This window comes from Hypanus sabinus (assembly GCF_030144855.1).
Source record: "Hypanus sabinus isolate sHypSab1 chromosome Y unlocalized genomic scaffold, sHypSab1.hap1 SUPER_Y_unloc_10, whole genome shotgun sequence".
NCBI lineage: Eukaryota > Metazoa > Chordata > Chondrichthyes > Myliobatiformes > Dasyatidae > Hypanus > Hypanus sabinus.
This window is the reverse complement of record NW_026779011.1, coordinates 98,440-114,377: the sequence shown is the minus strand read 5'-3', so window position 1 is coordinate 114,377 and position 15,938 is coordinate 98,440. Positions and strand designations below refer to the sequence as shown.

At 43.1% G+C, this 15,938-nt stretch overlaps 2 protein-coding genes across 4 annotated transcripts in view; one reads left to right on the top strand and one right to left on the bottom strand.

The window, feature by feature from the left end:
• Positions 1-3,117, top strand: part of LOC132386005 (protein LSM12 homolog A-like) — a 174,274-nt gene extending 171,157 nt beyond the window's left edge. For all 3 annotated transcript variants that reach the window (XM_059958255.1, XM_059958252.1, XM_059958253.1), the window contains one exon: positions 1,578-3,117. In XM_059958255.1, coding sequence (XP_059814238.1) covers positions 1,578-1,673 — 96 coding nt within the window. In that variant the 3' untranslated portion in view covers positions 1,674-3,117. The remainder of the gene's footprint in view (positions 1-1,577) is intronic.
• The window catches only part of LOC132386007 (uncharacterized), a 258,441-nt gene extending 245,582 nt beyond the window's left edge, over positions 1-12,859 (bottom strand). The window contains exon 1 of the mRNA XM_059958257.1: positions 11,525-12,859. Coding sequence (XP_059814240.1) covers positions 11,525-12,701 — 1,177 coding nt within the window. The 5' untranslated portion in view covers positions 12,702-12,859. The remainder of the gene's footprint in view (positions 1-11,524) is intronic.
• Positions 12,860-15,938: the final 3,079 nt, after the last annotated feature.

Genomic DNA, 15,938 nt, shown 5'->3' with positions numbered 1-15,938 from the left:
GACCTTTCAGTTTACAAATGGTTTCATAGGAACGCTCTACCTTCGGATTGCAGGGGAACCTGTATCTGTTTTCTTCAATACCTTGTCTATTGGGTGCAATTGCATGTGTAAAATCTCATCATCCAAAGGCAGCACGAGTGAATCTGCAGATGCTGGAAATAGATAAAAACACAAAATGCTGGCAGAACTCAGCAGGCCAGACAGCATCTATGGGAGGAGGTAGTGATGACGTTTCGGGCTGAAACCCTTCATCAGGAGTGAAGTAACATGGGATGGTCGGGGGGAATAAGAAGTGGGGGGAGGGATGAGGTGGAGAGCTGGAAAGTGATAGGCTGGAGGGAAATGGGCTGGGGGAAGGTGGAGAATTACGGGAAATAAAAGAGAAAGAAAGGTAGGGCTGGGGGGAGATCATAGTGAGGGGGGAGAAAGAGAGAGAAAGAGAACCAGACTAAAATTATAGATAGGAATGGGGTAAGGGGGGGCAGGAATATCAACGGAGGTCTGTGAGTTAACCTCCGTTGATACCCCTGACCCCCACCCCTTACCCCATCCCTATCTATAATTTTAGTCTGGTTCTCTTCCTCTCTCTCTCTCTCTCTCTCTCTCTCTCTCTCCCCCCTCACTCTACTCTCCCCCCAGCCCTACCTTTCTTTCTCTTTTATTTCCCATAATTCTCCACCTTCCCCCAGCCCATTTCCCTCCAGCCTATCACTTCCCAGCTCTCTACTTCATCTCTCCCCCCCACTTCTTATCCCCTCTCCACCATCCCATGTTACTTCACTCCTGATGAAGGGTTTTGGCCCGAAACGTCGTCACTACCTCCTCCCATAGATGTTGTCTGGCCTGCTGAACTCAACTAGCATTTTGTGTTTTTATTGATCATCCAAAGGTTGTTTTAAGAAAGTATAATGGATTATGAAGTTTGTGGATAAAGCACTTCCACTGCTTTCATTGATTTCATTTCCAGAGGTAACAACTTTCCAATTCTCTAAAGATCCTTTTGATAATTTTAAAGAAATTATCCTCATCATCAACTCTGGAATTTAGTCAGCTAAGTGAGCTACCTTTTTTTATTTAACTCTTTCAACCCTGGTGAAACATTAAACTTAGTAAATCATGAATGAAGTATATTTAAGAAGGATAGTACTTATGGTTGCAGAAGTTAAGAGAATTGGGAAACAAAAGCACTTACTATTTTTGAATGATGGAGTAGATTTGAAGTTGAAATAGTTTCCTACTGCTTTAATGTTATCTAAAAGTGAACACAAAATAAAAATGTGTGAAGCATCTTTGAGCTAAAACTTAACATCTTATTTATATATGCAGACCCTTCATATAAAGGCCAATATTCCACTGGTAGTTGTGTTACTTTTTAAACTTTACAACAGTTCTGTCTGCTTTCCTTAAATAACCTAATCCATATTTTACTCCATATTTGCTGAACTTTTCTGAACAACACATAATTCATCAGCTTTTTCGAACAGAAATCTAAAAAGACTTTTACTAGATCTGATTGTTAAATTAGAAAAACATGATAGTGTTTTGCTCAGTTTTGTTTCTCTCTTCTTTTCTTTTAGGTCGAGAAACACTTTAGAGATTTGGAAAATCAGAAGTTAATGCAACAACGTTCACAGGCACAGCAAACACTGAAGGAAACTGCTTTGTCATCCTGAGTGGCTTGGATAGACCTCTGCAGAGGCTAATCAGGGAGGGAAGGGGAGTTATTTTCCCTGGCTGGGCATGGAATAGTCCACATGTCCTCCAGGGAGAATCTACAGTGAGCTAACATTTCCATTTTGAGAAGAAAGTAGACTGTACAAGAAAAGCAGACAGCACTTATTGTAACCTGTTACCTTTTTCCTTTGTTTGCTTTTCAAAAAATAAAGTTATACCTCTTTATTTTTACACGTTCATTTGCTTTTCATATTAACATTACACTTATTTTAGCTAGGGCCTAAGTTGTTTTCAGTGACCTTCACAACATGACTTTACAAATATATTTGGTAAAGTAACAATCCAGTTGATTAATGGTAATCTAAAGAGGAATACAAAGCAAAGCATAAAGGTAATTTTACTTGTTAAGTGATTGTCCCATGTAGGAGAGATTTCCTTTAAGTCCTCAAGAACCTTATCCCAAAAGAAATGTCCATTATAAAAACATAACTGAAAAGTCTTCCAGAGCGGAATCAAGCATCTGATGATGGAAGATTTAGCTCATAAGCTTACATCCTCCAAACATGTACTAGATCGTTTTTTCCTTGCTAAGACAATTTATGCAGATGGCAATTTTAAAGGATGTAACTGTTCATGCAGTTTTACATGCGCCATTACTGTACACTTCATTCAGTTGGAAAAAAATGTGTTGTCTGGTCTTTTCATAATAAAATTAGACAAAAACAGTAATTTAAAGTCTTTTATAGGTAGGTGAAATTTCTTTGAAAATGTATATTTTTATTCACAGTCCCTGTTAGTACAGTAATATAAATTGGAGAAATTTAATGCATTTTAAAATTGAATCTTCTGTTGTCTTATTTTAATGAAAGATGAAATTAAGGAGTAAGAAGACATGTAGCCAATTTTTTTATGCTATACATTTTATTTTCTCTGCGCATATTTTGTTAGATAGAGTGGAAAAATTCATCTGGAAAAAAAAGGTTTTGGATTTTGTTCAAATTCCATTTAAGTCACCATTTCTTGTAAAATCAAATCAAAATGTTTTGAGAAATCTAGTAGATAAATGAATTTGACATTTAGAACTGTTATAATAATTTTCCTATACATGAGATTCTCTTGTTGACTTTCCCATTCCCAAATTATTGTTTTTCTAAAAGGGTGGTGTTGTTGTGTAATATTGCAATTCTCAATTGAATGATTAAATATGAATTTTAATAATGTAAAACTAACACAGTAAATTGTCATCATTACAATCCATTACATTTGTTTAATATTTATTAAATATTATTTGGGATGTTCTGAGACTGATTATCGTGTGCAGTGAAGTCTTAGTTACTTTTATCTTCTTAGTGTGAAGAGAATTTTTTAATACTTGTGGGCCATTTGGTGGACCTGTTGATACATTTCAGGTTGCACTATTAATCCAGCCTCTGATACTTAGTGTGTACCTTTTATTGTTAAACTCTTTCTTCAATTAAATGAAGTTTGCTATTTTATAATCATTTAATTCCATTCATGAATTTCACTTTTTAAATATTGTGTACTAGTTTCATGAACAGAGCAGTTAAACTTAAAACATGGTAAAGTGTATGTACCTGTGCTTCAGCCTTATTTTAGTTCATGATAGACCTGTCTTGGAAATATGGAAGGTTGCGGTTTATATGGCAAATTACGGGCAGGCTTTATTAGCAGGAGTGGTAGTTCCCTGTTAATGGTATCTGTTCCTGTGGTTTATTATAATCTCGATTAGACCTTCAAGATGGTGCCGCATACGGCTGCCATGTTGCAAGCTCTGTTCCAGATCTATAGTATACTACTAATTTCTACAATCAGCATTTTATGTCCAAGTAGCTCACAGTCAGATCAGAAACAATAGACTTACCCTTCTGAACGTTGAAAGATGGCATTTGCCCACTTTGCACCGCCTTTCTTACATTGGGATCCCCTGCTTGCACGATCTGTTGGAGGCCCATCTCTTACACTACCACTACCTTAGTAGAAGTGAGGGAGAAGAGCCAGCGTCCTGGTAAGGCTGAGACAGCGTGTAATCAGCCATGGCTGTCTAGAGTACACCTGGCTAATGTTCAGTCCCCAGACATATAGCTGTGTGAACTGAGAGCCAGAATCTCCTAAGAACAGGAGACAAAGGAATGTAACATTTGTACTTCATGGAAACCTGGCTGACACAGGAGATACTGGACCATGCAATTGAGCCTTCTGGGTTCTCTGTGTTCTGGGCAGACAGAAGTGGATCTGTCTGGGAAGAGTAAATGAGAAGGGGTATGCTTCATGGTCAACAATGAATCAACCATCAGAATATGCATGCCCTGAAATTCTTTTGTTCCCCAGATTTGGAATGCATGGTGTTGCTGTTCAGGTCCTACTGGCCGTCTATGGAGTTCATGGTCATTATCATCACAGCGGTGTACATTCTGCGGCAGGTTACTGACCTGTCTCTCATGGAATTGCACAAGACCATCGATACGCTGGAGTCTCCACACTCAGAGGCTGCCTTCATCATCATCTGTGTCTTTAATCGATCATCACTGACGAAAGTCTCTCTGAAGTTTTGTTAGCACATCCAGTTGAGCACTCATGGAGATAAGACACATGACCACTGTTGCATTCACTTTTGCAACACTTACAAAGCTCTCCCTCGCCCAGGTTTTGGAAAATCAAATTGCTCTTTGATCCTGCTTTTGCTGATGTACAGACAAGCTGAAACAAGAGGCAACCATAGGTAAAACATCCACTGTTGGTCTGATTAATCAGTCTCCATGCTACAGGACTGCTTCAGGGACGTTGACTGGAAGGTCTTCTGTGATGAGGATGTCTTTGATTTCACTGATGGAGTCACTTGCTTCATCCAAAAATGCATCAACAGTGATGTCCCCAGAAGTTGCTCATGGTTTTCCCATACCAGAAACCCTAGATCAATAATTCCATGCGAGCAGCACTTACTGCGCGACACAGAGCTTATGCTGTCACAATCAGCAGGAGCTCAAGAAAAGCATTTACGATCTGCACAAAGCTGTCAAGGCTACGAAACAACAATACGGGGACAAGATTGAGTCAAGGTTCACAGTGAATAGCACACATGACGTAGTAAGGGTTGTATACCATTGCAGACTTCAAAGCCAAATGTGCCACCAACATTGCAGCCCCTCTCCCAAATGAGCTTAGTCGTTATTATGCTCAGTTCATTGTTACTAACTCTGAGCCTCTGAGCAAAACCACCACTACATCCTGCAATCTGGTCATCTCATGAGACTGAGGTATGCAGATGCTTCCAACAAGTGAACAGTCGCAGGGCTGCAGGACAGGACGGCATCCCAGGGTGAGTATTCAGGTTGTGTACAGCACAACTGGTAAATGTGTTTACATACATTTTTAATCTCTCCCTCTCCCAGTGTAGAATGCCTTCCTGCTTCCAATTATCCACTATTTTCCCTGTACCTAAAAAGACCAAGTAACATTGGAGCATAACTGGTGTCCTGTCGCACTCACTTCAATGATAAGTAAGTGCTTTGAGAGGCTGGTCAAGGATTACATCTGCAGCTTGTTACCACCCAAACTGGACCCCCTACAATTTGCCCACCAACACAAGCTATTGATAGATGATGCAATAGCCACTGCCCTACATACCATAGGCATCTGGAGAATAATGACGTTTATGTTAATACTGTTCGTGGATTACAGTTAAGCATTTAACACCATAATTACATCCAAAATCAACAGGACGCCTTGGCCTTGATCCTGCCTTGTGCAGCTGGATCCTGGACTCAGATCACTGACATGTGGTGAGAGTTGGCTCCCCCACCTCCAGCCCTCTGACACTCAAAATAGGAGCCTCTCAGGGCTGTGGGTCCCTGTACACCTATGACTGTGTCACCGCCCACAGCTCTGAAATGCTGGGGTTAAATTTGCCAACAATTGCCCTAATCTTAACTAACAAGAAGCTGGCCTACAGGGAAGAAGTAAAACTGTCTGACACAATGGTATCAAGAAACAACTTCTCTCTCAATGTCACAAAAACAAAGGAGCTGGTTGTGGATTACAGGATGAATGGAATCGAGCTAACCCCTATTGACATCAATGGATCTGGAGGGTGAGCAGCTTTAAGTTTCTATTTCTAAGTTACCTATTCCATAGTTCTGACTAAGATACTGCTGGAGAGGTGATTCTTTATGTGCAGATCCAAGGGAATTATAGATATTTCCATTTAGGAGCTCCAACTGAAGGCTACAGTGACAGCCATAGAACATCAGTATGCAACATTATTTTAAGACATTTAAAAATCTATTAATACACAAAGTTTACAGATTCCAGACTGCAGACCATCCAGGTAGATTTGCTTTAAGAAAGAACGGCTGACATGACACAAAAGTAAAAATGCACTCTGTTGCACCTATTCACTATTATCCTACTATCCTCTTAGCTAATGTGCTATATCTGGAAAATAAGATTGAAGACCTCAAATAATTCAGTACCAGAAAGATATCCAGACTGCTATGTACTTAAGACCTGACTCACCCACTGCTATCCGGACACAGCACTGTGATATGAGGGCTACACCTTCCATCAAATGGACTGGACAGTGATGTGTGCATTTGCTTCATTCACTGTGGGACAGAGAGTTTATCACAGTCCTGCTTCCCAGACCTGGACATCTTGCGGGGGTTGCGTCATGTATTTTATCTGCTAAGGAATTTTCAGCCATCATCCAGGTTGTAGTGTACATTATATGGCAGTGGAATGGCTGACGGTCGTTATCAGCAACTGTGAAACAAAGCACTCTGATATTTTTCCAATCATTGCAGTAGACTTCAACCAGGCCATTTTGAAGAAGTCTGTGGCCAACATATCAGCTGGAAGCAGAGGAAGCAACACATTTGACCCCTATTGCAAGACTATTCAGAATGCTTACAGTGCTATCCAACACCTGCACTTCAGAATGGTCAATCTCCTGGCTGTACTAATCCCATTGTGCAGATAGACATTGAGGACCATAGCATAAGTGGTAGTGACTGAAGGTGTGGTAAGGAAGGCAGAAGAACACTTACAGGTCCACTTTGTATTGATGGGCTGAACAATATTCTGGAATTCATCCTTGAACCTGAATGACCATGCTGCAATTGTCACAGACTTCATCAAGACCCATGCAGATGAGTATGTGTCTTTGAGAACTTCTTGGACTTAACTAAACCAGAAGCTGAATATTCATAGCCTACTAAGGGCTAGATCTGTGACATTCAAGACTGGTGATCCAATACTCTTCAAGAAGTCTGGGTATGACTTAAAGTTGTCTTAGGAATGAAAAAGTAATTCCATGTGAAGTTAGAGTGAGATTTGGATGCACATCAGCAACAACAGGGTGTACAGACCATTGTTTCATACAAGTAGAAACCTAACCGCTGTTCTCCCTCATCTAGAAACAAAAAATGTTTAAATTCTTTAAAGCTTGGGTCATTATGAAAATGAAGAATTTTTTGATTCTGTTATTTTCAGTGTGATTGAATGCATTTATAGCTTCATGCATTTGAATGCTGACAGATTGTTCAACTGAGGACAGGTTCAGACAAGACTAGCAGTATTGATTCCTTTTATATTATTCACATATTTTTCTGTTAGCTAATCCATTTAACCCCGTTATCATCCAGGTTGATATTGTTGACCAAACAATGGACCCAGCACCAATCCCTGCAGCTCTCCATTAGTCACAAACCTCCAGTCTGAGAGACAACCATTCTGTGACTTCTCCCACAAAGTCAATGTCTCATCCAGTTTACTACCTCATCTTCAATTCTGAGCGACTGAACCTTTTTGACCAAACTCCCATAGGGGACCCTGTCAGATGCCTTGCAAAAGTCCTTGTCAGCACAGTCAACTGCCTTGCCTTCATCGACTTTCCTGGTAACTTCTCCTAAAAAGCTCTGTAAGATTGGTTAGACAAAACCTCCCGTGCACAAAGTCATGCTGACCATCTAATTAGGCTATGTTTATCCAAATACTTATCTATCCAGTCCCTTAGACAAGCTTCCAACAATTTTCCCACTACAGACATCAGTCTCAACAGCCTTTAATTCCCCGGCTTATTTTTAGAGCTTTTTTTAAAAAGTGGATCAACATTGGCTATCCTCAGGTACCTCTTCTGTCACTAATGATAATTTAAATATCTCTGCCAGGACCCCAGCAATTTCTGCACTTTCCTTTGTTTCGAACCCCGTATCTGGGTGACTTACCAGCAAAGATAGAGAGGTCCATTGAAGTCTGATGGTACTATTTTTTACAGAATTTATTGGTAAAAATACACAAAAATAATATCAATGCAAACATACAGATACTATACGTCGTCAATACTAAATCTAAAACTGCGGGTATAATAATAATCAATAAGAAATAGCTCTATCGTTGTCTAGGGGATAATGTATTGTCCGATGGAAATATAAAAGTCACTCAGTTCATGCAGGCTGCAGCCTTTGTTTGGAGTCAAGAGAGAGATTTTTAGAAACTTGCTGGCTTTTCCTTTTTATGATTTTGAACCTTCAAGAGTTCCGTTGGTGTGGCCTGTCACTTGTGGCCTCTCCTTTAGCTAAAGCTGTTCTTCCGTGGTGAGCCCGCCAATTCCCAGGCAAGGGAAAAGGACGCACACGAGCCCCCACCGGCTGTCGCTATTAAACGCTGTCACGGGATTTCTAGCGTTTCTCCTGGTGCATCTAAAGGGGTTGTTTCCCAGACCCTCTTTTATCCTTACTCATGGGGTTTCAGATGTCAATCAGGTTGGGATGATGCAATCCCTCAACTAGCCCACTCTGGTCATTCCCTGATGGGCTTCAATGAATAGTACAGTACTCAATACACAATTCCGTCTCCAAGAGACATTGGCCGTTATCCGGGGCTTTGTCCTGCTGAGGCCAGGACACATTCCAAAACCTTGAGGATTCTCTCTCATTTCCTGGGTCCCAGACCCGAATTAATAGCGATGTTGCGATTCTCAAAAAGGAGGGGGCCTGTACCCTTGTACCCTTCAGCCCCTCAGAGTTGTGGCATATTCGTAACACCCCCTTCCTTCAAAGCTTTTTTACCATCGGTAAAAATGAATTAATACAGTCTTACAGGAGTTCAGAATCTAACACAATACCAAAGAGTTTTTTTCACTACAGAGTAATACAGTTATACATTCAATTCAGCATTTAAACAGTTAACGATTACATTGTCACTTCCTTTAATATCTTGACATCTTGTTCCTTAATAAATTCTTGTAGCATCAGACTCCAATTTAATAACTACCTATTTTTATTCCTTTTCTTCAGCAAACAAAAACTAAAGAGTTGTGATCTTAGCTTACGTGTATATTACAAAAGTTCATGCAAATACTAATCTTTATGTTACTTTTAAACTGAATTCGTCCATGGGGTTGTCTTTATTATTCACATGCTTTGTCGAAATCTCTTAAAACTGGATCCTGCTATTTAAAACGGCATCCCGTCAACCCTCGTCCCTTTTCCAGTTAACTCCCACGTGGTGAGCTTGTGCACCCTGGCGAAATAGGCTTTCACCTGCTCCTTCCATTGGAGTTATTTTATCAACAATGTGTTCCAAACTTAGACCATTTTCCGAATTTCCACCCAATTCTTTAATTTTAAGCAAGTTGCTAGTTTTCTCTTCAGGACCCTTAAGGCTATAAGTTTTCAGTTTAAACTCTTTGTTCGAACAGCATTTCAAGTTCTGCCTTTTCACAGCACACTCTTGAATAACAATAGCGTGTGGGGCACCTTTACATTCCAAATCAACCTGTAATTGATTTGCAGGCACCGTGTTACTTCAGCCTGGTTGCTGCTTCTGTCATCAATCCAGACTTTAAATTTTCTTCGTTCAAGTTAGGAACTACACTTTTCCCTTTTCCGCCAATAATAATATTCACCTCACCATCTCTTATCTCCTCACTAATTTTTAACACACCTTCGAACACAAACAACTGGGAATTCTCACTTCCCACTATTACCAAGGTTAATCCTTTCTTCACTGAACCAAGTCCATCTGACCCACAAGGACTGCATTCCTTTTCAACTGAATCAAATACCTCAGACTGTTTCTGATCTCCATTACTAGGTTCAGTACCACGTGCATCCACATCTTGAACACACTCAAATGGGACATCTGCCTCTTCCAAGCTTTCAATACCTGTACCCTTTTCAAATTCTAAATTCCCCTGATCCTCCCAGCTACTCTCTGGGCAACTCCCTTCTGGAGTAAACTCAACCCCGCGGGCTGAAATAACCTCATCTGCCAACCCAGCAGACTTCTTCAAGGTAATGGCATCCTTTTCATCCAGGTCTGCCCTCATTTCATTATCGGGAACACCTTTAGAATTTTCAACTTCTTCAAACAGTTCTGCCAAACCAGACAGATCATCCATGTCCAACTCTGGACCTTTTAACAGCTTTATCTGTTTCTCATCTTTACTTTGTGCCTCTTATAAATTTCCTCCTGGCTAAGGGCAGGTCTACCTCCTTTCCCTTACTCTCTTTCACTTTCCTATTCTCCATTTTACCACCCTCTAAACCCTCTTGGTACAGGGTCGGTAAAAACGTCTCGGCCAAATCGACACTGGCCTGAATTAAACAGGTCTCGTTCTCAGCTGCCTTTCTCGACATGCTGCGAGTGGTCATGCATGCGGGATAGAGGGGCGGGTCCTTAACACTTACAGGCTGGCTCGTCAGCTTCATTGCTGACCAAACCTTACCACCGGCTAAATTGTTACCAAGAAGAACGTCCAAGTCAGTTCTCGGGAATTCTGATCGCACCCCTACTTCAACTGGTCCAGATACCAGCTCACAATTTATAATGATCCTGTCAGAAACACACTGAGTCTCAGCAATTTGCAGAACGGTAAACTTTATTTTTCGAGTCTGCAGAGTCGGACCCAACCAGCTCCTGCTAGATTGAGTGCCGAATTACACTTTGCACAGTTTTTTATACCCTACTTGTTTACGACTTTGTGAGTTGCACCCATGTGAGGTGCAGACATTCTTCCTTAATCTCATTACAAAATTACAAATGTGATTACCCTTTGGCCCACTTATCAGCCTCAGCGCATTAACACCGTTATTGTTCAACCGTTAAGCATGTCTTCCCGTTACCCGTATCGCTTCTTTAATCAGCAAGCTATTGTTTCATCCTGATTTTGCAAATTGGTTTATACGGTGCCCTGCAAGTTGCTTTGCACGTTCTTTCTGTGTCAGCACATTCTAAATGGACTTAAGAACCGTCTTTAATTTAATCATTTCTCTCAATCCACCCTTTTTCTTTTTAGAATGTGCTATCAGTTGGGCTTTTGCCACGGGTTTACATAGGCTTCTTCCTCTAGCTCTATTTCCCTTTGTAGGAGTACCTGAACAGGATCAGCTGGGGCCCCTGGTTGCATGACTTGTCTTGCCACCCGAGCTACTAGCTCCCGCAAGCAGGGGATTAGACATGGTAGCAGAAGGAGGACCATCAATCCCCCTCCTATAACCCCTAAAGCGGTTCGCCACCAGCCTCCTTTCAACCATCCGTCCAGCCAGTCCCAATACCCCAGCGGCTTCCAGGTCTGTACCGGCACGTGGGCCAGTTTCCTTATTTTATCTGATATTTTTTGGACCACCTTTCCGTTGTCATCTATCTTTAAGCAGCAGTTGGTTAGATTAAACTTTCCACATACTCCTCCTTCAGCCGCAAGCAAATAATCTAATGCCAAGCGGTTCTGATAAATAGCAGTATATACATTACAGTCCCAAAGTTCATTCTGTCCGTCTTTTGAGCTTTAGCACCATCGGGTCTTCTCCCTGGACGCAAGTCCATTCTGCACCTTCTTCGGGCTTTACGGGTCCCTTGATTCTCGCGGCGTGGGTCCACCCTTTTTCTTTTGTCCTTACTGCGGCTTCGGTGGTCAGTAGCACCTGGAATGGGCCTTCCCACTGCGGCTGTAACTTCTCTGGCTTCCAAGTCTTAATCAGGACCCAGTCACCGGGCTGAGTTCGGTGGAGTGCGAAGTCCAGAGGTGGGGTTTGTGCGAGTAACCCCTTCCTGCGCAATTCTGCAAAAGAACGAGACCGTGCCTGTAAATAGTCCCTTACAAAGACATCTCCCCCTTGCAGGGAAGGATAGCCCTCCACCTTGTTCCAATATGGAAGGCCAAACAATATTTCATAAGGGGATACTCCTATATCTTTTCGAGGAGCCGTGCGGATTCTTAGTAGGGCCAGGGGTAGACACTTGGTCCAGGGTAGCTTGGTTTCCATCATTAGTTTTGTCAATTGCGTCTTCAAAGTACTGTTCATCCTCTCATCTCTTCCTGAGCTCTGAGGGTGCCAGGGGGTGTGCAGCTTCCACTGGATTCCTAAGGCGTCACAGATTAGCTGGTGTGTTTTTGAGGCAAAGTGTGTTCCCCTATCTGAATCAATAGACCCCATTATTCCATATCTCGGGACTATATTTTCTAATAGGATCCGTGCCACTGTAGGGGCGTCCGCTTTAGTGGTTGGGAATGCTTCCACCCACCGAGTGAAGTGATCCACAATTACTAACAGGTACTTCCATCTCTGAACTTGTGGTAGTTCCGTAAAGTCTATTTGGATCCGATGGAACGGTCGGACGGCTAGTGTTTGTCCCCCTTTATGGGTGGCACGCATCATTTTCTTGTTTACCTTTTGGCAGGTGTAACAGCCCCACACCTCCTGTTGAGCTAGTGTGAATATCCCTTTACAAACATAGTCCCTTAGGATAGTGTCGCACATAGCTTGCACTCCCCAATGGCTTTGTTGGTGTAGTTGTTGCAGTATATGACGAGTTACTTCCTTATTCAGTACTTGCCGTCTGTCGGGGGTCTTCCACTCGCCTTCTGATGTTTGTCGGGCTCCCAGCTGGCTCATAGCGTCTATTTCTACTTGGGTGAAGACTGGTAGTTTGTTAAGCCCTTCCCTTATTGGTATCAGGGTTAGAAGTCGGACCGTTTTTTTCCATTGCTGCCCGCTTGGCTTCTTCATCTGCGAGCCGGTTTCCTATTGCTTCCGGGGCTGTTCCTCGTTGATGTCCTGGAACGTGAACCACTGCAATTTCTTGAGGTAATGTTAGGGCTTCCAGAGTCATGCTTATCATTTGTTCGTGAGCTAATTCCCTTCCCCTGGCTGTTATCAACCCCCGTTCTTTCCGAAGGTGTGTACCACTCCATAGGCATACTTAGAATCGGTGTATATAGTGCCTATTTTGTTTCTTAACAGTTGCAGTCCCCTCTGCAAGGCATATAGTTCACAAGACTGGGCTGACCAATTACCCGGGAGCCGGCCGGACTCCACCGTCTCCCTAGTCCTCCCGTTTATAATAGCATATCCACTGTGTCGTACCCCATTGATGCATCTGGAGGAGCCGTCGATATATAGTTCCTCGCCTTCAATTAGGGGAACTTCTTGTAGATCTTCCCTACTTTTTGTCTGAAGGTCTGTTAGCTCCACGCAGTTATGCTCGGTTTCCTCCCCTGTTGATTCCCCGTATAAGAACTGTGCCGGGTTACAACTATTGTTCTTTTCAAAGCTTAAATCATCCCCGACCATCAGAATGGTTTCGTATTTCAGTATGCGAGAGTCCGTCAATCAGCTCTGAGCTTTTTGGGCTAAGAGGGCGCTAACGGAGTGCGGGGTATACACCGTCATTCTTCCCCCAAAGGTTAATTTCCGTGCTTCTTCTACTAGTACGGCAGCTGCCGCTACGGCTTTTATGCACGTCGGCCATCCCCGGGATACCGGGTCTAACATTTTTGATAAAAAGGCCACAGGTTGCCGCTTTCCTCCTTTTTCTTGAGTTAGTACTCCTAACGCAGTTCCTTCATTGTTTGTTGCATACAGCTGAAAGGGCTTTTCCAGTGCTGGCAGTGTTAATACCGGGGCCCGAATTAGTTGCCCTTTTATTTTCCTGAACTTCTGTTCTTCTTCTTCGGTCCAGCTGATTATTCCCCGGTCTTCCTTTGCCAATTTGTCGTACATAAGCTTCACCAGGGAGGTATAATTCTCTATCCAAATCCGGCAATAGCCCACTAAGCCCAGAAATTGTCTTATTTCCTTCTTTGTCCTGGGAAGCGGTATTTTAGTTATTCCCGCTATTCTTTCTGGGGTTATTTGGCGGTGCCCTTTACTGACTCTGTGTCCGAGATATGTTATTTCCTTCTCGACAAATTGCAGTTTCTTCTTGGACACCCGCAATCCTTTTTCTCCTAGGTAATTCAGGAGTCTTATAGTATCGTCTCGCACTACCTCCTCTGCTGGTCCCGATAGTAGTAGGTCATCGACATACTGTAATAGTTGGTTCTTTTCGGTACAATGGAATCCAGCCAATACTTGCTCCAGTACCTGTTCGAATAGGTTTGGGGACTCCGTGAACCCTTGGGGCAAGACGGTCCACCGGAGTTGTTTCTTCCGCCCAGTGAAGGGATTTTCCCATTCAAATGCGAACATATCTCGGCTACCTTCCTCCAACGGGCAACTCCAAAAGGCATCTTTTAGATCTATCACACTGAACCATTCATGTTCAGGAGGTATTTTGCTCATTAATGTATAGGGGTTAGGCACTACCGGGTATCGTGTTTGGACCTCTCAGATCTTGAACCATTTGATACGTGCCGTCGGGCTTTCGGACCGGTAGGATGGGGGTATTAAAGGGTGACATACATTCTTCCAGGAGTCCATCTGCTACTAATGTCTCAATTACAGGTTGTAATCCCCTCCTCCCTTCCATGGCAATGGGATATTGCCGTCTTCTCTCTTCTGCTTGTTTGTCCCACTGTGGGTCGTTTACTGGAAATTTCCGGTCCCCCGGTAACTCATTCGGCTGTTCCCTTCCCCAAATTGATATTGCAGCTTGTCGTATCATTTGCCTCTCTTGTGCAGAAAATAGCGTTCCCATAATCGCATGCATTTCTTCCCAAGTGTAAACATTAGGTCCTAAGAATTGATCCAACTGTTCTGCCAGTCCCATCGGATCTTCTAATAAAGTTTTCATATCTTTCTTAAATCCTCGTACTTCGGTACTTGTCAGAGGGACGTTTACAAATCCTGTTCCTCCCCGTTCTCCTCCCATTGGAACCTCTCGAAGGGGATACATCGATACCTCTTCCCTTTTTGATTCGTCTTTCTTTTTCTTATCTGCTCCTGTCACACTCCTTGTTTCGATCCTTGCTTTTGCTTTTTCCCTAACATCCCTCTCCGGGTCTATTTCTTCTGTTCCTTCACTTTCTTCACGTCCTCCCTCTGCTCCCGCAAGGGGCGCAGAAGGCTGGACATAGGGAGGGGGTAAATGATCGAGTGGGTCCCACTTCCGCTCCCCTTTAATGCCCAATTTAAAACTCCTTGTTGTTACTCCTGGCCAGGGAGCCCAACAAAAAGCATAAGCAATTTCTTCCGGTTTTACATTTGGTTTTGAATTAACGTAAATGTTTAAGGCTTGTCGTACCCAATCCTCCTCAGACCCAAGCCGCGGCCACCAGACCGCAGGTTTTTCTATCGGCTGTTTCGACCAAATTAAACAGTACTGTATCATTTTTTTCTTTTGTTTCCCTTTTAGTCTTCCACATCCCCAATTCTCAAACATTCTACCGAGGGGGCTATCAGGAGGAACCCCCGGGTATGGTCCCGGTCTTTCCGTTTCCTCTTTCTTTTTAGAGCCACCCCCCCCCCCCCCATCTTATTCCGCTCTTACTTAATCCCGCACCCTTCTACTGCAACAGTAGGCACTTTACCCGGTGCGTCCCAAGGACTTTTATCAGGAGGACCCCCGGGTAGCGATCCCGGTCTTCTCCGTCCTTACTTATTCCCGCACCCTTCTACTATAATAGTAGGCACTTACCCGGTGCGTCCTGGGGACTTCCAGTACCAGGTACTGTCCCCTTCTCCCCGTTTACCGCTCTGCGCTGTCCGGATATCACTCGCTCAAGCCGCGCTGGAGCGACGAGCAGGGAGTCAGGGACCGCCAAACTCGGCGGGGTGCACCGTCTCCGATGTCCTTCCTCGTGTCCACCGCGGCCGGAGTGTGGATCCCGGACGAGTCCCCACGTTGTCAGAAACACACTGAGTCTCAGCAATTTGCAGAACGGTAAACTTTATTTTTCGAGTCTGCAGAGTCGGACCCAACCAGCTCCTGCTAGATTGAGTCCCGAATTACACTTTGCACAGTTTTTTATACCCTACTTGTTTACGACTTTGTGAGTTGCACCCATGTGAGGTGCAGACATTCTT